The sequence below is a fragment of the Odontesthes bonariensis genome, chromosome 23 (genome assembly GCF_027942865.1).
Source record: "Odontesthes bonariensis isolate fOdoBon6 chromosome 23, fOdoBon6.hap1, whole genome shotgun sequence".
Lineage (NCBI taxonomy): Eukaryota > Metazoa > Chordata > Actinopteri > Atheriniformes > Atherinopsidae > Odontesthes > Odontesthes bonariensis.
This window is the reverse complement of record NC_134528.1, coordinates 14946139-14969018: the sequence shown is the minus strand read 5'-3', so window position 1 is coordinate 14969018 and position 22880 is coordinate 14946139. Positions and strand designations below refer to the sequence as shown.

Below are 22880 nucleotides of genomic sequence, written 5' to 3'. Positions count from 1 at the left end.
GTAAACAATGAGCTAAACTGAATAAAAGATTAACTGTTCAACTGTTTCAGCCTTTGTCTCGGCTTCAAACCACTGTAACCTACTCTTACAAATGCACATCCGACCACACCGCTGTATGAGGTCAAACCTCATCTGAGAGCTTGCAGCTCCACCTGCTGGTGTGTTTTCGCAGCTGCTAATTAAAGAGCTCTTCGGATGAAAACGACCTACAAATTAAACATCTGAAAACGCCGCGGTTAGTCATACGAGTTTGGAGCCGAACTCTCTCCAAAACTCGACACCCAGACCAAAAAACGCCGTGTCAAAATTGTGTGAATTGCAGTTAGTGCACGGATTTTCTCACCTCTGCGCTGGCGTTACGATGAAGAGCGTGATATCTAATGTTACAATTTGACTTGTTGGACATTTATGGATAAATGCGGTAAATAGCCGTGTTTCACTTTGTTAGTTTATCCTGTCTGGTCTGGACCAACAACAAAACACCACCAGAGGGCATTTAGTTATCATAAAGTATAGGCTTTAATCTGCTGCTGGGGACAAACAAAAGCAACTTCTTATTCTGTGTCACTCATGACAAGACTATAATCTGACAAAAAGATTATGTTACTGTGTTACGTTGCCTGCTCGTCATTGATGTTTTTAAATTATGAGAAATTCAGCAAATCACCACGTTAGTACAACCCCATACTATGACTCAATATTGAAATGATGCATTTCTTTTGCTCTATAATGTATACTTTAGTACATACAACAGTTAATAGCAATAGAGACACGTGTCCATGGGAAGGAAAAACAACCACAACCAGGTAAAAACCAGGACTATTTATAAGTTAATTTGGAATACAGTATTAACAGTTTTACCACATGATAATTTACATTATTGCAATAAATGCACACTTACACTAATAATTAATCTTACCAGGTGACACTTTAAAATAAATATTGCTTAAGGTGATTCAGCCGAGCTGTGTGGGAGAGAAATATCTATAATGAAAATATGCAGTTTTTTTTTTTTATATTCACTATAAAAATAAGCGTTTTAATCATTTGAATGACACATTTCACAACATGAATACTTCAGATGTCCATGAATGGCACATATCTGCTCCTTCATCCTGCACAAACTGCACCCAGCTGTTGCAAAATCCTTACTTGCAGGAAACTCCTTACTTCAAGTCCCTGTGTTTAGCTTTTTATAAGCAAAACTGAAACATTTTCCAAGAGGATCAAAACACCACAATACCGTTGTTAGATTATTGGTGGCTAATAGGGCCTTTTAAAGTTATTTATCAATGCACTGGGTCTCATCCGTTGTGCCTTGTGCTGTAAAGACATATTAAGTGTGTCATGTGTGAAGACGCATAAACTAAATCATAGTGCATTGTACTGTAGTCTGCTTATAAATGCTATCGTAAACATGGTGACTTAAAGTGTCACACCCTATTAATCTACCAAGCTATCAACAGATAGACATTACAATGCCTTGTTTAAAAGAAATGTAATTTTTAAATGTATAAGTATTTTAAACCATCTCATTTTACACAATAAATTTACTCTATATCCATTTGGTTGATTGTCACCTTATTGCACAAAAAGCCAAAGACAAAAGACAAAGACACAGAGCGACTGGAAAAGGATATGTGGATCTAAAGTGAAGAAAGAAAATGTATCCTCATCAGACGATGGCTCAAAGGATACAAACTTTGTCGAGATACAAAATACTCAGCAGTGCAAAATGTCCATTGTCTTTTTTTTTTATACATTAAGGCTGGTCATATAGAATAGACCAGTTTTATGGGAAATTAATGCATTGTGGATTTTCTCAGTCTGGATCCGGTTATGGAAACCAAAGCATGGATGAAGTGTTTTTCTTGTTTTCCCAGAGTTCCAATGAAAGCTCTAAAAGCGAAAGAATTTTTGGCAACAACACTGAACAGCACTGTTCAAAGAAAACCCTTCTTTGTAATTATATTACTGTCATGAATTAAACTAAAAGATGTTCATTGTTATGGCTTGCAGCGGGGTCCAGACCTTGGGGAACATGCACTCAGCTGTTAGCTGCCATGATACAGCTGAGAGATGGTCCTTCCATTTTTAAGGGTGACACGCTGATCAGTTAGCACTTAGTAACCTTGTACCAGCCAAACGTATCATACTGTCCTCACTGTCCCTGCATAGTGTCCTGGTGTTAATCTGGTTGTTCTGTACTGACCAAAGCAGGCCAAATGAATCATTTCTGCTTGCCCAGCTGTGGCTAGATTAAGTCCACTCTACTGTAAGTCCCAAAGCCTCATGTTCATTGCTAATACGGAGAGAAGATAATGGGTGCATGTGTGGCCCTCAGAGGTCCTGGGGCTGGCCTGAAGAGTGTTGGGCTGATGAGGGGACCCTGGATGAAGGCTGTAGGACCTGGAGGCAGTCGTAGTGCCAAATGCCCAGACGTCAGGGCGCACAGTGCAGCTGGATTGAGCGAGCTGGTCAGGAACCCGGCAGGCAGGGCTTTGGATAGCTGCTTCTGGAGGGCCAGTTTAGTCTGAAACCAAAGACAAGAGATATATTCAGTCTAAATAAGACTACAAGTGTATAGCCATGGTAGCAGCTGCAACATGTAAGGCAGCACTTTAAAAACGTCAGCTCGTACTGATGTTAAGCCTTTACAATCTTCTTCATTATCAGACTTAGTTTAGCATTAGGGTTACTTATTGATTAGTATTCATTTTGTGGGGACCATGACTAAGACTTCTAACAGCAGCTGAATCTCAGTCTGGAACAAAGTGGACAACAAGCTGAGCAATACAGCTTTGCTACCATCATGCGTATGAAGTAACATTCAGAGATTTACAACTTTGTTGTGATTTTCGACGGTGTAATGTGGACTGGGACTCTGGATTCTTTGGGTCCTGCTGGTTTTGGAGCCTTTGCTACAGGTCCCACAGATGCTTAATCAGGATGAATCTGGGAAGTTCGGAGATCGGAGCAATGCTTTTGGCTATATGTGTTGTTTACTGAACCAGTCCTGAATATGTTTTGTAGCTATATGGCAGGGCACACAGTCCTGCAGGAGGGAAGCTGCTGTCTGGGAGAGCTTTTTTCCTGAGATGTTCTTGGTCTGCAACTGTGTCAGGTTTGGTGGCGAGGTAGGACACGGATGCGGACTCAAAAAGGTGTTAAGCAAAAACTGAGATTTATTCACAAAAATAATACGTGGTTAACAAAAAACTGACTATGGAAAAACAAAAGAAATGACTGAGCATGGCATGGAATAAATATTTAACTTGAACAAGACGTAGCGTGGCATGAGGGTGTGAAAATCAGGAGTAGTGGAAGGCAGGTATGTAGGTAAGGATATCACAAACTGAAAGGGTAGACTGGAAACTAAATAGGGAACTGGGAGTGATTAGTGAATGAGTGCAGCTGATGGGGAAACACAGGTGAAGTGAGTGAAGCTAACGAACTGAGTGAGTGATAAAAAACAATGGAAAAACCTAACTAAACGTGAACTCAAAAACCAAGACATGAAACAACCTAGAACACAAAACTAAATGCAGGACATGAACTGAAAACGAAAACATAACCTAAAACATGATAAAACATAAAACTAAAAACATGGGGAAAGTCCCGTGGGCGTGACAAACTGAAAGTTGAAAGTCAACAAAGAGAGAGAGAGCCTGATCCTTTCACACTCTTCCCTGCTAATCCAGCCTCTCCTCTATCCGCCTACTTCCCTATCTTTCTCATTCATCGAATCACTGCATGCGTTTAGCCCTTTCAGTATGTCTCCTCTCATTTTAAAAATGGTGCTATCCCTCAGTCTTCTTTTTGCTTTTCTTACAGCACCCACCTCTAGCCTGACTCTTCCTACTACTGGAGCGCTCAGAGGTCGTCATTTGGGGCAAAATTCTTTAATGTGTCAAAAAAACAAGATCTTTTTCTTTCACCTGTCAGCGGTTTGATGTTGATCAACGTTTGCTTGCAATTGCCAGGGATAGCTTCCCTTTAGCATTTGTTGAGTTTGTGAATGTGATGTTTTGCATTGTCCGTGTTCTTTACTGGCCATGTCCAATGTGGACAAAAATAAATGAGTGTGTGTGCGTATGTGAGAGACTCACCGCCAAGACAGCACTGGGATGTAGTTTATTATAGGGGGCGAACTTGGCCTTGACAGGCCTCCCAGACAAACGCTCTTTGTGTCTCCTGCTGTTTGTGTGCTTAAAGAGGACAGAGATATACAGTGATTAAGTCAAGACAGCTCTGACTAACAAACCAAAGAGGCGTAATTTAGCTTTTACAGAGCTGTAAATGGTTTATGCAGCTGTAAAACTCATCAAATAAAATCGCAACATAAATCCATGTACCTGCTTCAGCTGTGTCTCTGAGTTGACGGACACCTGGCACAGGTCACAGTGAAAAGCCTGCTTGGTTGCACCAATAGCTGCTCTGCAGTTGCTGCCTATCCGTTGTTTCACACGACATTTCGATCTAGGCGTTGATGTCATCTTTACCCTGCGATGCGACTTGCTGCTGTTTGGCCCATCCAGCATTTGTTTGTGCTTAGACCCTGATTCAGACAAACGGAGGGGGTGTGCTTAGGTCAAAATGTCAGAATAGTAAAGATTAAGTAAAAAATTCTAGTGGCTTAAAACTAAAACTTTAAAGTGAATACCGCTACAGTGAGCCTCCAACTGGGAACTGGAATTGACCGTCACTTTGCACATTGGACAGTGGAATTGTTTTTTGTCGCTCTTGGCCTCGTTAACCTCTTCCACCTTTGCTGCCTCCCCCTCGCCTCCTGTGGAGCTTTCATGAAGGTCAGAGTGTGGTGCTGAATCTGCAGACCCATCCACATGTGGAGTGTGTGAGGGTAGATCGGAAAGCTGAGAACCAGGGGAAACTTGTTGGCACTGGTGAGGAGAGGGGAGAGAGGAGGAGTCCGAGGTTGAAGTTTGTGAAGATGTCGTTGTTGCTTGTGAGCTCCCCTGGTTGTTCTCGGGTTGCTGCTGTGCAGGTTGGGACGAGGAATTTGAGTCTGTGGACAGATGGATCGACATAAATAGAAAAAAAATGCAGAGGAACCTGGACTGTCAATGATGTATTTGTTACTGTTTTAATGACTTTTTAAACGTTTTGTTCTTTACTTCCAGTCATTGTTTGATTTCCCACCAGTTTTCCTGCACAAGTTTGTTCAATCAGTCCAACAATAATCTTTCTATATGTATATGTACGCACTTCCTCCGGTTTATCCTTCAGCTGCCAGCTTACTCAAGCTCTTAATTTTGTATTCCTGCTTTGGGTTTTGTGTTGTGCCCTTATGTGTACCTGGTTTCCTGTGGGTTCCTCTTGTGGCTTTTATGTTTATGGATATATATTTTTGCCTGCCGCTTGCCGGTTTTTTATTGTTTCCCTGCCAATGACCAGTATTTGTTTTATTAAATTTGAAAGGTATTGAAGGATATTTTGATGTATTAGAGAAATAGTCTTATTAACTTTGTGGTAGTAAGTTAAAAAAACAGATGTGCTCCATTCCCAGTTCTATCTGTTTAAAGGATATAGAGACAGCTGCCTTTTGTGGCAAAAACCGATGTCAGAGATTTTTTACAATTTTACCGGTCAGATGTTAGTTTTGTGAATATCTTTACTTACAATATCAATAAATATATTTATTATCAATTCCCCATATACTTTTATGCCAGTATAATATGACTGTTTGATTAATAAAAGACAAAAATTGTATACAATCAAGGTGGAATTTTGTGTTTTATTTATGATATACTTCTAGAGGAGAAGCACGATATCCCCGTGCACATTTTCTTTGTTCAGTTCCTTTCACATACCTTTCTGATTATATTTCTTCTTTTCTTCTATATCATTTCCTAAATATATTTTCATATATTTTCCTGCTCTTTCTCTGCTATCTCAGTCACTCTTCCTTTGTTACTGTGCCTCTGTCATTTGTTGGCTCGCTCTGCTGAAGCTCCCTCTGTCACCATCAATCAACAACCATGGCAACCACTGAATGTAACAAGCTTATCATTATGTGCTTCGAGGGAAATTGATAGGCGGCAAAAGAAAATGGGTGTGAGAGGATCAATAATGGAAAGGAAAAGCAGCTGGAGGGGACAGAAAGGAAGATGCTGATATTTTGTTGTCAGGCAGAAGGAGTAGCCGAGTAACTGATGACAGAAATAGTAAAATAGTAAATTGCAAAGTCATTACTCGTATAGCAGTCAAATTCAGCTGAAGAATCAATGGGAAGGATCCAGGGTGGCAAGTAAGTGCACTCATATGTCCCTAAGAATTTGTGGATTGTGGGTAATATAGACTTAAAAAGAAGAAAAGAAAAAGGAAAAAAAAAACCTCTGCCAATTTTTTTTTGTTAGTAATATTGTAACACATGCATAAGATTTTTTTTTTTAATGTGTTACAAGATGTATCATGAGCAAAATCCAGCATCAATGTTGTAGCTGAGGATTCAGTTTCAAATCTGCAGAGGCTTACCCACAGTTAAAAAAAAAACAGGGTCAGACGGCTCATTTGATCCACGCTGAAGACTGGAGGAACAAATACTGAGTACCTGTGAGATGGGGCATTTCAGCTACTGCACATGCGTTGTGAGGAACTGACTAAATGAGAAGTGAGAAAGCTATGTGGGCTAGCTAGGGACCAGAAGCTTACCAGGGATTGGAAGCTAGCCACTAATTGATTCTGGTGGTCTTTGGGCGGACCAGATAAGCAAATTCAAAGATCACGATTAAATAAATGAGGGAAAAAGTGTTGAGTCATGCCTCAAAGTCATTTTAATCTAGGCCAATCAGTTTTTTTTTTTCCCATGGCAAAAACTTTGAAATATACAGTTTTCAAGAAGACAAACTACTACTGGAGTAAATCTTAGGAATTTTATCAAAAGTAGTTTGAAAAAGGACAAGTTGACATTGATTTAAAAAAAAATGAGTCATATATAGCTTTGTTTTTTTTTTTAAACAAATGCTTAAAATACATTATTTGATAATTTAATAACTTGGAACTCTATTTTCAGTGCTGGAATAAAGAAGTGTGAGGAGTCACAACCAATATTCAATAAGTTTTTCCCTGAATCAACACGTCCAAACTGGACTTTTTGTCCAGGCTATTGTATCATATTATTTCAAGACCCATAACTGCTAAGTTGAAACATCTCTGTGCTTGTCCTATTAGATTTTAAGTCCTATTTATCTGATAGATTCCAGTTAGTTCCTCACATAACACAGTGAATCACATTCTTTTCATTGCTATGCTTATGATAACCAACGATAGTTATCTATAAAGCCAGATGAAACTACTCAGTTGATTAAACTACAAGCATGCCTTAAAGAAAGAGAGTGACTGGGTGACTCTGAATTTCTGCTTCTATATTCAGACGAAATGAAAGTTGTTGTATTTGGACCTCAGGAAGACACTGTCTAACTTTGTAGTTATTCTAAATGTAATTACAACGGCTTCTATGGAGAGAAAACTAGACTGGCATAAAACAGGTTTCTAGGACAGCCTTCTTTCACCTTTGTAATATTGCCAAAATTAGGAACATCCTGCCTCAGAGTGAAGCAGAAAAACTGCTCCATGCATTTGTTACTTTGAGATTGGATGACTGTAATTGTTTTATTCTATTTTTATTATTTAGTCCCAAAGATTCTCCGAAAAGCCTCCAGCTAGCAGGTAAGATCATATTTTCTATAGCTTTTCTTCTCCTCACTGGCTGTTAAAATTCAGATTTTTTTTTTAAATTCTGTTCCTCTAAAACAAAGCTCTTAATGACCAAGACCTTAAAGATCTCATTGTTCTATATTTTTCCAACAGGGTACTTCACTCTCAGCCTGCAGGTTTACTTGTTGTTCTTAGAGTTTCTAAAACAAGAATGAGAGGAGCCTTCAGTTATGAGGCTACTTTGTTGTGAAACCAGCTGCCAACGGATGCCAGCTGAGCTCAGGAAGCAGACACCCTCTCTACCTTTAAGATTAAGCTTAAAACATTACTTTTTTTTAGACAGCTTATAGATCTTCACCGTTAATGACACTACTGTCATTAACTTGTGTTTCTCTTTCTCAGATAATCCTGGTCTTGTGTTATGATGCTTACTGACCCCTCTTTCCTGTCCTCTAAACCCCACAACCGGACGAGGCAGATGGTTGCTCTTCTTGACTCTGGTTCAGGTTTCTTCCTGTTAAAATGGATTTTTCCTCCACATGGTCATCTTGAAGGATGGATTGAATTGAAGAGATTTTTCAGCGCAATCTGCTGGTTTCCTTAGCTCGGTAACTTTTTATGAATTGATATTACATTGATTGGACTCATTTGAATTTTAATCAATTTGAGTTCACTGGATTAGAATTGGATCAAAATTAAATGGATTTTAATTTGATTGAATCAGAACGCATCTTTAAAGTGCCTTGAGATGACATTTGTTGCGAACTGGCGCTGCTGTACTACTGGGTGCTGGTGACTACCTGCAATGATAATAATAACGTGAATTTATATAGCGCCTCTCAAGGAACCCAATGTTGCTTTACAAGCTTCTCCAGTCTTCAACTTTTGATTTGTCCACTATCAAAGTGTAAGCATTTTATAACAGGACCAAGAAACTGCAGGCGGAACTTCTGTTGAGCAAGTTCTGATTTACAACCATAAATAATCAAAATCAAAGATCCTTTTTTAGCTTGCATCTCTTTTTAAACGCTTTAAGGCTCTTCATTCTGCAGAGTGTCTTTGCTTGGTGAGAGTGATTACCTATGTGACAGACCAAATGATAGCAGGACAGGTAATGACTGGTAATTAACCAGCTGAGTGGCAGCTACAAAGACTTAGCTCTTACATGTCTTCAATTACAGCTAATTACTCAGAGGGTGGCGGGAGAAATGCTTTAAAAAAAAAATTTGTACCTGTTTTGTCTTTCAAGTCTATCGTCATTGATACTCCTCCCAACGGCACCCCCTCTCTGTCTCTGTCTCTGTCCTTTCCCGTTGTGGACTGATTCTGTCCACTCTTCTGCCGGTTTCTTTGGGTCTCCAAGGCCTTTAGCTTCCGAGCATGTTTATGACCTTTGTAGTGGGCCTCTGCCTGGGTCTAGCCATCACACACATACCCACAAATATGCACAGAAAAGAAGAAAAAGCAGAGGGCAAAGTCATTGAACTGTATATTCATAGGATGACTGATTACATCAGCAAAGTATGCTTTAATTTTTTTCATCTGCTCCATTGCTTTGGCTTCACATGCCTGCATGGAGTTAGGGAAAAATTATGCGTTTGAGCATTTGACACGAAAGAAGTCACTTCACCCATTTGGTTGTACTCATCGCCATGGTGCACAAATGAGCATCAGTTGGCAACTCATGACCCTCCTCCGAGCACAAAGGCTCATCTATGAATCGATTCGCTCTGACAGAAAATAGCCTACGTCAGATATGCTGTGACACAACATGACCTACATGCGTTCTTCTGTAAGAGAAAACACATTTATAGCAGCAAAACAACAGATGCATGCACATTTGGATCCTAAAATGGTTGTACATGGCTGTTGATAAAACTACATATTCGACAGAGGAAGATCAGCTTCCAGCAAGTAAAAAACACCATCTTTAAATGAGTTCATCTTATATAAATTCCTTGGCTTATTTATTCAGATCTGCACAATCAGTTTAATACTCCACATTTCTTAAGACAAATTTTAGACAAATGAGGCAGTCTTTATCAACATTTTATTGATAAAGACTGTGAGAGTCAGTTGAGAGTTACAATCATGATCTATCGCTTATTAAGGCAACATTATTAGTAGTATTTAATTTTCCACAAATAAGATAAGATTAAATGCACCTATTTGTCATCTAACTCAAAATAAGAATGACAAGTAATTTACACATTTATAAAAACATGTAAAGTACTTCAAATAGCTTCTGCACCGTCACTAAACAGACCATGGCATCATGTGTACAGAACCAGCAGAACTCAAAGGATAAGATAGGTGACAGTGAATATTTTTGAACTTGAGCATGTCATAAATTTCCTTATATGGTCATCTTCAGCAGAGGTATTGTATAAAACGGCTTGTTTAGAGACATATGATGAATTGAGGGGATCCATATACAAAACACAAGAATATTTTTTTCAAACAATGAATAATGTAAAATTACTTGAATAAAGTGTTAGAATAAAAATACAGAGCGTGGGCTAGGCCTAACCCCCTTTAACTGAAGGAAAACATGGATTAATATACATTTTAATGTGTACCTAACACCACTATTTGTGTAACCAAAGCCCAAAGCAGCGTATTCCTTGGATAGAAAGACTTAATTTTTGTTTAATTGTAAAAAAAAAGCTAAAAAAAAAGCTGAAAAAGAGAAAAAAAATGCTTCTTACCATACTAGCTGTGGACGTTAGATTACCTTTGTTGTTGTAGGTCTTTACATGGAATTTATAGACAACAAGAAAAACACGATGTAACATAACTGTTCTTATCCTATAAGAACAAATACTTTTGAAACATTGGTGCCTTTCTGTATATGAAAGACACAAGTGCAATCCGTTCATAAACAAAATGTCAATGTGACAATTCTGGCTTCACACAATGCTGACAGATAATTTGTCATTGCTCAGGTTATCCACACCAGTTTCCAAGCACACACTTTGCAGCCAACTAAAGTGCATACAAACTCATAGTATGCAGAAGTGATCTGTGTGCATTGAGAGGTTGAGTATATGTCTCCCTGTCAACACTTTGCTTAAAGCCTGGACTGCTACACATACAAAAAGGGCACCATCAAAGGTCAAAGTGCGTGGCTGGGAATACAGGGTAGAGCAAAGGGTATACAAGCCCTTTGGCTATGCTGAATGTCAGTGCACACTAACCATTCAGCGTGATTTTCAACTGAGTCAGTGGGACGACTCCGTTTCCATTCGCATACTACAGTACTGTCTGGCATGCCAGTGTAGTATGAGTGCATGATGTTTCATCATAGCAGCTTTTAAACAGTAACAGGTGGACTTTTTTAACCATGGACGGCAAAACAAACACCCTCAGTTAGAGCCTTTTGAGCGAAACTCTGAGGACTGCTTCAGCTTTAGTTGACCAGGATTCAGACTACTTTATGCATGGTCATGATGCTCAAACTCTTCAAAAACAACAAGCAGCACTGTAACTGTCCAGTGCGCGATCCTTTAGATCTTTCATGCTTTTTCAGTGAGATTAACAGCTCAAAAGGAATAATTAGGAAATCTTCAAGTCTGTTTTGTTTAACGTACACCAGTCATGTAGTAGTAAATAGGTTTTACTTTCACAGTCATACACCTTTGTACTGAACAAACTGCTTGACCTATCCATTCCCATTCATAGTGCAATAAAGCCCTGTAAATGGCTTCTGTGTCATGAATTTTACTACACATAAAAAGTTAGTTATAACTTCTATTGAATATGTTATATCTCCTTTTTTATATTTATAAATTCTGTTTTGGACCACTTTATAAAGGTAAACCCAGTAATCACTCACTGTGGTCATCTCTAACTGCTAGAAAGGGTTTCAATAGCTGCTAACTACATTGCTATGTCCAAAAGCCAGGTGCTGGCCTTTACTTTACATAAAGAGGATTTTCAAGCGTTTTTGCAAAACATAGAGTTGCCTGCTGCTGTGGAAGCAACCCAGCAAGGTTGGTGAGAACGAACCAAGATGAATAACTTTGTTAACCAACTGCCCATACATGTTAGGCAGACTCCAAGTTATCTGTTCTGAAAACACTTTTTTTCCTATGAGAGACAATTTGTTGTCATAGTTATATATATTTTTTATTGTTTTCAAGCTTTTACAACTGTTTCTACCGCCCTAATTTTATTTGCTATTTTTAATGCACCAACATTTTGTTAATGGCAGGTCTTTTAATGTGCTTCATAAATACATTTGACTTGACTACACATCCATTATTTATGTCATTTATTGATGAGAGCAGCTTTAACTCATCTATATAATGTATTTCCCCAAATCCTTCATTTATTGCAGTTTTGCAATCGTTACTGATGAAAATGGTAAACTAAAATAATAAACTGTATTCAGCATGATAGACTGATGTTTCAATATGCTAAATTGATTTAAACTTTAAGCTTTCTTTCTAATCATCCCTACAAACGGCACTAAACTTGAGATGCCATGCTGAAGCTGTGTGTCCAACACAAAGAATGAAGATGGAAGACTTTGAAAATGAAACCTACCAAAACCTATGTGCTTCTTTCACAGCCAGTGACCTTAAAAAATACAACCAGACTTGAGGTATTCTGAAATATTCCTTTAAACACATTTTTTGCTCAAATTCCAGCTCGTCAGTCAGTGCTGACCCCTGTTGGGACCTGGTACCTGCCTGCAACCTGGCATCCAACTCCTGGTTCAAACCGCACTCTCAGTACAGCTGCAGGTAACATAGAGGGAGGATAAAAATGCAAATAAAGATAAATGAACATATAGAAATTAAATGAATATGCTGGTGTGATAAGGAGAAAAAAGACAATTCCTTTTAAGAATCTAGTTGTTAGATAATTGATTTTTACAGATAAGATTATTTTTTACCATTAAGATGCAAAGATATTACACTTCATTCAAATTTATGAACTTTAACTGCAAAAAGACCTTTAGAAGACAGGTTATTCGAACAAGTCTTCGGTCAACAATTACAATTTGCAGATAACAGACGGCCATGAGCTTTTCCACCTTCCTGTGACAAATTAAAAATAAATTCAGCTTTTTTTATATGTAGTTTAAACTTCTGCTTCTGTGATGTGATCGGAAAAAAAACCCACAAGTGTCCGACTCACGGTGGAGTTGAAGCGGAGGTGACAGATGTTACATGATATGATGGGCTTCTTCTTGGGTTGAGACATGCCAAAGGTGTGGTTGATCACAGCCTTCTGCACTGGGTCCATCTACAAATTGAAACATACACAAACATAAAAACATAAACATGTTGGCACTGCTTTACATTGGCCTTAATGTACAATAAGGATATAATAGTCATATATTTGACATGTGTGTAAATTTGGTATACTTTAACAATACAAATGCCTTACTCTACACACAAAATGTGTCTTTAGAGAACCACATTTTGAATTTCAACTTACTAACATTATTGAACTGTTCAAGATGCAACAACTCACCTCAAATGTGATTTCAACGGGAGACTTTCCAGAACTTCCCATAATTTTTCAGACATTACAAATAGTTGAGCATATAACTTCAGCATTTTTGGCTTGTTATTTGAGGAATACACACATATGACAGGAAGTGAACCAGAGCATATCAAGAGTCACATTTTTAAGTACACAGCTTTACTGTATATGCTCCAGTGAATGATTGATGATTTCAGTAAAAAAAAAAAACACATCAATTATGACAGTAACGTCATTAAAGTTCACATCATTCAAAAGCCCATCTTGTCTGGAACTGTTCTCAAAGTTGCTACTGGCTTTATGTGTGAACTTGAAAAATGAGGCACGGAATCTTACAGTGTTAAAATTGGGGAAGAGGCTGAGTGGTGAGGAGCCGTTGATCCTGAGTGGCAGGAAGTGCTCCAGCTGTCGCTGCGGCTGCAGGGGTCGACCTGGCAGAGGCAGAGAGCCCAGGAGTGGGTGGACCTGGTTCTGGGACAGCGCACCTAAAGTGGAGATAACAACATCTGAGTGATGTGCGGAAAGATGCAAATTTCAACCTTTCTCATTTTGGGCCACCAACGCTCTTCATCTTTAAATATACAGGATGAAGACAGATTTTAGCAAACACATGAGAGAAAGACCCTCACAATGAATGACTCAGTCGGTAAAGCTTTAATGACTTTGGTAATAGCAGGGGATAAATGAGAGGCTTTGAGTGGCCTTTTCCTGTGTTACAAGTTCATTATTTATCTTCACAAATGTCTTTGGCCTTTCAGCACAACTCTTGGATGTGTAATTGTGGCTTTTTTAGTTTGACTCATCAAACCGCACAGTCGTCAAAATGAGAAAAGAGAAAAAAAAAGGTTCTGTTTTAATGGCCGTTCGTTTTTTTTGTTCCATCCAAATTTTCTGTCCCCGTCGCATACACTGCTTTACATCTGAAGCATTTCTTTAGAAAGACCCCACAGGAATTTCATCAATACATTATGCTTTGAAATCTCTTTCCACATGAACTCTTATTTCATCACATTTAAGTCTGGTTGACCTACATGCTTTTAGACCGCTCATGCTTTAAAGAGCATTATGATGCTGACCTTTGTCCAAACCCAAAGCCACATTAGTGCACTCACATTAAAATGCTGATTAAGGATTGTTTGTATTGCCTGTCTGCTCAATGTCCAGACGCTGCTAGATTATGAGGTCATGTGTGAAGGTAAGAATAAGGATAAAACTGGCTTCATAAATTGCTTTTACAGAAGTTATTCTACAAGAATGAAACTTTACTCTTGGGTGACAGTGATGTGTGTTTTTAGTGGCACAAAAAGGAATGAAAAATAACATAATATGGATTTAAAACCACAAATGCCTGTCATTTTTCCTGTGCATTTGAAAGACTTGGTAAGGATAAAAACTTTGCGGTTAGTGAGGGAGGTTTGGCTTTAGCAGGGTGGAAAATGTCAGGAGGAACTTAATGAGACAGACTACAGGAAAAGTGCCTGGTAGCAGGTGTCTTCTGCCAAGAAAAACTGAATAATGTAGACTGATGAAGCTGGATAACATACCAGAATGGAGAGAAAAAATGATTTCAAGAAAGCAATGTGAGAAAAACAAAATGTACATGTTTATGTCTGTGTTTACTTCTGTGAGGATTTCATCATTAAAAACATGTAATTGTCCATCAGATGAATAAAAAAAACGACAGAAAATAATGAAATAAATGACAAAAAAGCAGGAGTCTGTTGTGAAGTTAGAGTCACATGATTTCATTTTGTTCAACATAAAAGCTACGCAACAGGAAGGCAATTTTCCCCGGTTCTTTGCTTTTTCACCTCTTTGATTTCAAGATTTATCTCTGGAGATGAGGCAGATTTAAAAGTCTTTGAAAATCAGCATGTTTTCACTGATCTGACCTCATTTAAAAAGAAAACAAAAAAAACTTCAAACCGAGCACCGACACAAAAGGGAACAGGATAAAGCAAAAAACTTTCCAGGTTAAAGTCTCTGAATATACGTGTGGCAGTGCATACGCTGAAAGATAAAAGCTTTAAATTTGATAGAGTGTAATCAGCAGGCCTACAAGGAAGTGAAATATAAATTTGTTCAACATGACTGATGAAGGTCATACTATCAGCTCTGTGAGGATAGATGTAAGTAGTGCTTTGAGCTTTGGGATAGGTAGTACGGATGTCATGACTACTGAAAGTCTACTACTTGAAAGTCTGTTTCTTAATTAAAAAGAGGACCAAAAAGTTTGGTATAATTATGTAGTGAACAGATATTGAGACAGCACAATTTATGTCTTTTATATTGATTTTAGCTGAAGATGACCCAAAATGTAACACACTGTAACTGTTGTCTCTTTTTTCTAAACTGGTGCTCAGAAATGAAAAACATGGTGAAGACAGAAATTAAAGTCAGGTTAAGAACTAATAAACTAAGTTTACCTAGAAAAAAACAACAAGCAGATGTTATGATTCATCCTGACAAACATCTTCTGCTCAAAATTGTCTCAAATCATTTAGTAGTTTTAAGACATTTTACTCAAGTATATGCTGAATAATAATGATTCCTCCATTCAATAGTTCACTGTCATCCAGAGAACAAAGCTGTTCGCCCTTCTAAAGTACTCTTAAAAATATTGCAGATAAGTTTGAATAAAAAGCTCTAAAACGATGATGCAAGAAGATGGAACAATTAAAAGATTCTGCTCATCAGAATGCCTCTCAATCTCAAACCAGACACTGCACAAAATTAAACTGATGGTCAGGGACACCGATAACAAACAGAAGAACAAATAAGTCCAGGCTACATCCATTTATTTTGTTAATACTGTGATTTCCAGCTACCCCACAGCACCATGCATCTATTTAAAACAGAATTTGAAATGAGTAAGTACATTGATAAGAGGCGATTATAATTGTTTATTTGATTCTGCATTCGTAATGTGCAGCCTTGACTACTCTGGACTACACACACACATTAGAAAACACACACCATTAGGACATGTTTACAGATTTGATTTAGAAATTATTCATTCAAAAGCCCCACCATGACCGTTAACATATTGCGAATGCCAATAAAGTAAATCGAATGGCATTATACTAAACTGAGAGAGGAGGGCAGAGAGACCAACAGAGACAACCAGTCATTGCCCCCCCTACCTCTGCTAGGCTGACGTGCTTAATCTGCCAGTCAGAATGACTTTTGGGGACATTGATTTCCTCTCCTACACAAATCTAAAATTGATCTTAGTAATCTCCTATCCACATAGTCACAAAACTCATCAGGGTGAGACATTTAATTAACTGCGTTTTGCTCAGAACAAACCAAAAACTCCCATCATCTGTGAACAGCCTCACTGCATCTGGCAACAGGAGGTTCAAGTTAACCATCTTGTTTGCATCCAGAGAGGGTCATAGAAGTTTAATTTGATAAAATGAACTAATGCTGTAGTTATTAGTGTCATCTAATCATGCTGGGAATATTTAAACCACAAGGCCTCGATATGTTTCTATAAATACTCACTCATCACTTTAACTTCATGACCTCAAACTCATGAACTCAATTACTGTAGCCATGAACTAAAAAAAAGTCAAGTGGGATTTAGTTTAACCACATGAAATAACCTTACATACAATTGCAAGACCTCCACGACATTAGATATTTGCTAAGAGGCCCTTTTATGGATAATCCAGGAGGACTGTGTGATGATTAAATTAAATCAAATGATCACGTGTGTGGGAACTGTGAATCTGGACATCAACCAGATCAGTTAGTGGGAATTTCAGATACCTTTCTGGCCAAACTGGATAGATCATAATGCACATGATCTATGTCCCAAAAAGTGAAGCTATTCCAGCCAATGTAGCCAGAGAGCACCTTTCATAAGATGAATGGATCACCACTGTGAAAGTAACTGGAGCCTGCATTTCGAGCCTGCACATCATTCCTAATGATGAAAGTTGCTCTTTGGCACATACTATACACTGAAAAATGTTTCCCCTCTTTATCCATGATGTACACCAAAGCTGCTCTCTCCTGCAAAGTTGGGCACAGGGCATCAGCATTCTTTCCATAGTAAGAGTGTGCAATTGAAATGAAACACAAATGCAGTAAAATCAAATTGTCTTAAGGTTCTTTTATACTTTCCAAATATATCAAACGTATTACATTCCAACTGAGTTAGTTCATGGGGGTTGTGATACTCGGAAGAGGTGATTCACAGTTTTTAAACTCCTATTTGTCCGGTGAAAATTATTTTTGGATCCTTTGTACAAGTGCATCACAGAAGTTCCAGTGGTGATTCCATGCTAAGATTTGCCCTGATTCTTTTTTAATTCTTTTTTTCATTCGACATCAAATTATTGTCATACTTGACTAATGTCATTGATAACTATTGAATGTTTCTCACTGCCTATACCAAACAGATAGTAGATATCTGCTTTAACATATCTATGTGTGTAATGTAAAGATTGATGGTAAACGATAGACTGTAAAACAGAAGTAGAAAAGACATAATAATATGACAATAATTAGATGCTCTATTTGATTTCACAGGGACTTTAGGGGAATAAAAGAAGTCTTAAATACAGTATGCATCTAATGGATACATATGGCACAAGAAGTATGCGCAGGACTGTTCCTGATCATTGTTACCCACTGTGATCCATTCTAAGTATTGACACAACCATTTCACAGATTTTGTGCCTTCAATGTTTTTGTGTCTTTCAATAAATTATATTAAACATGTTTGTAATGGAGTTCTGCTGTAATTTCCTCTCACTTTTATTGTTAACACCATTACTTTGGTAAAGACAGCTATATGCCGGAGCATCACACTGGGACACACAGCTTACTTTTTGATGGCCCCTGTCCAACCAAAGAAATATTAAAACCACCCACTCCGCAGGATTTGGGCAGAGTTCTGTGGAGCCTGCATGAACCCAATCCAACCCTTTGGTAGGAGGCAAATAAATGTATGAGGCAAAAGCTTATTCATCATGAACTAATCATCAGCACCGAAGACAGTAAACAGCAATGTTTTGTATGTTATGGGGCTTGTGCAGGTAGAGTAAGAATTGTAGGAGTTTTGCTTTAGCATAGGCCTTTGCTGGTTGGCGAAATTCAAAGATTGAAACTGCTGTGACTTTTGATTTTTCTATCCTGTCTTGCTACAATAAATGTGAATCTATATTTTTTAAAAGAGCCAGTTCCGACGTGCTCATTTTTATTCTAATTCTTTTCTTTAAGCAGAAAAGCTGGAACAGTAGGTCACAGCAGCCAACCTCCCTGTAATGAGAAGGTGTAGGCGTATAGGCTTAGGAGAAGGAAATTACAGAATCTTGAGAGAACATGAAAGGCTTAATCTCCATTATTTCCAAAATTAGCCTTTTGGTGACTCAAAATCATGGCATCTTTTCATGACGTGTGGAAAAGAAAAAGCAGGGATGAGAGGCTTTTATAGCAGCAAACACATCAGAGATTAGGCTGCCGTAGCTCCTTTCATGGTACACCCTTTTCCTGAGATTATCTGTTTGGTCCAGGCTCTCTGTCTTCACTTTGAACCAACATGGTGGCACAGGGGGAAGGTTTCTGAGAGCTCACATACACCTCTGATAAATCTTATCTTTGTGGTGTTAATGTTTAGTGATATTAACGACTGTGCTCGGGCTGCATCTTAATTTCACCTAATTTAATGTTAAAAGCAAATAAAATATTCTGCTGTACTATTATTAACATATTCACTGGATGTGTAGCAGATTCTGTCAAGGAGACACAGATAAGATACACTAAGGTCCCCCTTCTGAATCTTCTGGAGGACAAAATGGAGAAGGAGAAGGTGGAGATTCAAGTTGGTGTGTTTCTTCTGGTTACTAAAATGGCAGATGTTTATGACTGTGATAGTATGATATCAGATTCTGTAAGTCTTCATGCTTTATCCAGAGAAGTTACTACACCAGAAATTAATCCAGTATATTCGGAGACGCTGCAGTATCCACATCTTTTCACATGTTTTCTCCCAAGATGCCGGAAAAGAAAGCCCTCAGCTGGCTGAGGATCCTGCTAAGGCCGCCGTTTTCAGTGGTGACTGATGCTATATATTATGCTATATAATATCTGAGAGACCACATAAATATGAGAAGGTACGTTGGCAGGTGTATTTTTTCTTCAGTGTTTTCTCTCTTTCCCGTTTTCGTTCACAGTTGATGGTCAGTTTATGACCTCCCAGTTAGTTCTCTCAGCCAAAGCAACCCACGGTCAACTAGCTTCTTGACCAGCTCTGGGCTGGAAAAGTGCCGTGGCTCCTTATTCAGCTTTGCTTTCTGTCTTCTCCTCCTAGCTTGTGGTAACGTCCTCATGGCTTGCTAGCTTCTCGTGTCAATGGTTACTCACAGCAAATGGAAATTGTACAGAAACTGTACAGCCCCTCCACACAAGTAGTCAGGATTGGTTACTGAAAATAGACATCACCTTTCTGAGGGTGTAGATGGTGCTCTGGAGATTCAAAGCAGAAAACCTCAGCCATAGCATTAAAGTCTCACATTGCTCATGATAAACCTTATAATACATAAAAACACAATACAGACATGTTAATAAGGTTACAAACCTAATTTTTTAAGCCGAGGGGGACTTTGATACTTAATATGAATAAAAATATTTCTACGAGATAGTAAAAAAAAGGATAAATTCATGATTACCAACATGCACTGTATTACCCTTTTTATAAATACAATATTCTCTGCTCAGTCACTTTTGACATGTAACATAAATATTGCAGTCACTACTGAATATTGTGCACATTAAGGGAGCAGATCAGAAAGTTACCCTCATTTTACCTTTAACAAGCATTATTCTTTTGCAGAACAGCAGTCAATCATAACTCCTTGCTATAGAGCAGGCAAGATTAGGCACTAAGAAATGTGGAGTTTGCATGCATGTCTTTTTTGACATGGGTTGGCTGTTAAGCCTGCGAAACACATTTTCAGATCATGAAAATTAAATGGCATGTTTTCTACTTTATAGTAGCATGAAATACACAGCTTTTCTAAGTCATAAAACACAAGTGCTTGGTGCACTGCGCTTTTGCTGTAATGATGATGCCATTCATTGCTTACACAACAGGCATAGCGCTAGGAATTTATGATGAGCTCTGGAGGATGAATTAGCATCCATTAAAACTGCCACTGACAGCTCCTCTATGAGCTTGTTCCACTGGAAACAAAAAAGGAAAAAGAGGTGAGTGAAGGTCTAATTTCTACGATGGCATGAAATACTGCCCCCGCTGTGCTCTGTGTGGTCTTGAAATAAATCATCTTTATTGTGACAAAGCACATTTAGGCCATCACTGGGAGCCAACAGGCAAATTCTCCAGCTGTTTGTCAGTGACTATTAAAACGCACACAGCTGCAGCTGGCAGAGCCGGTGGCTTCAGGAGAATTGCACCATCCAGCCCTGATCAGGCTCCCTCTGGTAATCTGTCCTACTTTTGACTGAAGCACTGTGGGCCCATTTTCACCCAAGGGTCCATAAAGTTTTATTGAATATGGTCAAGGTGAAGTCCAGGACTAGTGTCCTTTGGTCAAAGAAAACAATCATAGACTACTGCTGAGAACATAAACTCACACATCTTGTAAAGGAGAATTACACAAAAAATATAAAGAGTATCAGAATTTACAACAGCCTTTTCATCTATACTGGTGGTAAAATCAGCAAGGAAATACAATTAAATGTAAAAAATGATCTTTATCAATTTGCAGTTTTCACAAGTAATTAAAATGAATGTTTTGGGTATTTTCTGGAAGAGTATTTTATGAGAGGCTCTCCTCCATGCCAAACAAAATGAATGCACATGATGCACTCTGTTATCTTTTTCGAATTTACATTACAACAAAAAAAAAAACAATAGCTGGGAGAGAGGTGTTGCTCATAGGAAGCAATTTTTGTTGCTTTTCCATTAGCGACCCTCTGCCTTTTTCACAGCCTGCTGCACATCTGTATCAAACACACTTGAAATAAACTACCACCATCTGCTTGAACTGAGATAAGAGTCCAATCAGACCTGCTGAACGACAAATGTGTAGCACATCTTCATTGGAATTTCAAGTCTGTGCAGAGCTTTATCCGCCTCATGAACATGGTAATTAGCAGCTTTTCTGTCTCGATGCCCTCTCTGAGCTGCAGTAAATACGACATCTGCCTGGTGGAATAAGCCTGAAGGATTGTCAGCTCCAGAAATGACAACCCGAAAGATGTATGACAGCGACATTGAAGATGATGTAGTTACTCTGATAATACAGAACAGTTCTAATATATTTGAATTTATTTGAAAAAATAATATTTGTCAAACAAAAAAAATATAATAATAAATATCATTATCCCTTAGTGAGCTCAGCATTCAAGGAAGGGATTTCTTTTTTTTTATTTATTACTAATCTATGATTTACTAACTAAGATTTACTAATCTTAGTACTACTGCTGATTACACCATTATTAACCACCAAATTAGAGCATTTCTTTAATCCCCATCTTCACATGGCTGTGACAGCTGTTGTGCAACACTTGTGGAAGGAGAAATTGTGTGAATAAAGAGTTTCTCATATAATGTTGCACTGTTTCTAGGACAGGAAAAATTTTACAAAATGGGGTACATTCAGGTTCATATTCATATTCCTTCTTTCTTTTAAATAGTAGCTTTTCACAGATACCACACGGGTGGATAGTGGCTGGCTGTCAGTCCAAAAGCTTTGTCCTATTATTATTTGTCTACATATTGGACTCTACTGACTCCAATCTTGAGCTCTGAAAGATGAAAAGTGAGTTTATTTTTCAGAGTGTATCAAAGTAAACAGTCTTTTTGATCTGAGTCTGAGAGCAAATCTTAAAGATTTTAATTGAACAAGTAACCAGGTTCGTACTCATATGGGCTGTGTTGATGCATCAGGAAACAAGCTGTGCCTCTGTTCTTGGTCAGTTCAAGTTCAAGTGAACAATAAGAGGCTTTGTAATGCTTTAAAAATCCTTTAACACAAAATAAATTGTATCCTGGCATTTATTTTGTACTGACACCTTTAGACAAGAAAAATACAAGCAGTTAAACTTTTCCAAAACTTTTCCACTAGAAAGCACTTAAATTTGTAGTCAACATTTTGTCATTTTTGGGTAATGGCAGGTCTTCTGGCAGCCCCGTATTTCAGCTAGAACATCTTTAGCATATTTTCTGTTTATACTTTCAAGGCATGCCTTTGGATTTTGAAGCATATTATTTTTAATTTATGTCTGCGTTTCAGCAAAATACCAAAACATGAATGAGTTTTGCTGACACTGGGTAGAGGCTCTGCCACATGCTCAGAATTCCTGATTGAAAAACATGCAATGTCCTCAAGAATCTGCTTCCCAGAGGAAAAATACTGTTAACGGATCACATTATTTTGCCACTACGTGCTGGATCCCATTTACATTGCCAAAAAGATTTTGGAAAATATTTGGAAATTAAACCAAACACGTGTGTAACAGAGTGGGAGTCTTGAACTGTTTAAAAATATAGTTACATTTAATAATACTCCTCAAGAGATTTACACTTAGAAAAGAACACTCACCCTCTTTGGACTAGAAGTATCTACAGAGTATCTACAGTTTCTTGAAAATTTGGCCTAGGTTTTTCAATAATGAAGTGACTCTTTTCAGGATACATCAAATTCCAATAACACTTCATACGTCATACTTTT

The 22880-nt window shown here is 38.1% G+C and overlaps 1 protein-coding gene across 3 annotated transcripts in view; it reads right to left on the bottom strand.

Annotated features, from left to right (window-relative positions):
• Positions 1 to 528: 528 nt before the first annotated feature.
• LOC142373632 (zinc finger protein 385D-like) overlaps positions 529 to 22880 on the bottom strand; it is an 82835-nt gene continuing 60483 nt past the window's right edge. For all 3 annotated transcript variants that reach the window (XM_075456967.1, XM_075456968.1, XM_075456969.1), the window contains 7 exons: positions 13510 to 13658; positions 12823 to 12930; positions 8910 to 9093; positions 4664 to 5026; positions 4356 to 4558; positions 4110 to 4208; positions 529 to 2533 (listed from right to left, as the gene is read on the bottom strand). In XM_075456967.1, coding sequence (XP_075313082.1) covers positions 2303 to 2533; positions 4110 to 4208; positions 4356 to 4558; positions 4664 to 5026; positions 8910 to 9093; positions 12823 to 12930; positions 13510 to 13658 — 1337 coding nt within the window. In that variant the 3' untranslated portion in view covers positions 529 to 2302. The remainder of the gene's footprint in view (positions 2534 to 4109; positions 4209 to 4355; positions 4559 to 4663; positions 5027 to 8909; positions 9094 to 12822; positions 12931 to 13509; positions 13659 to 22880) is intronic.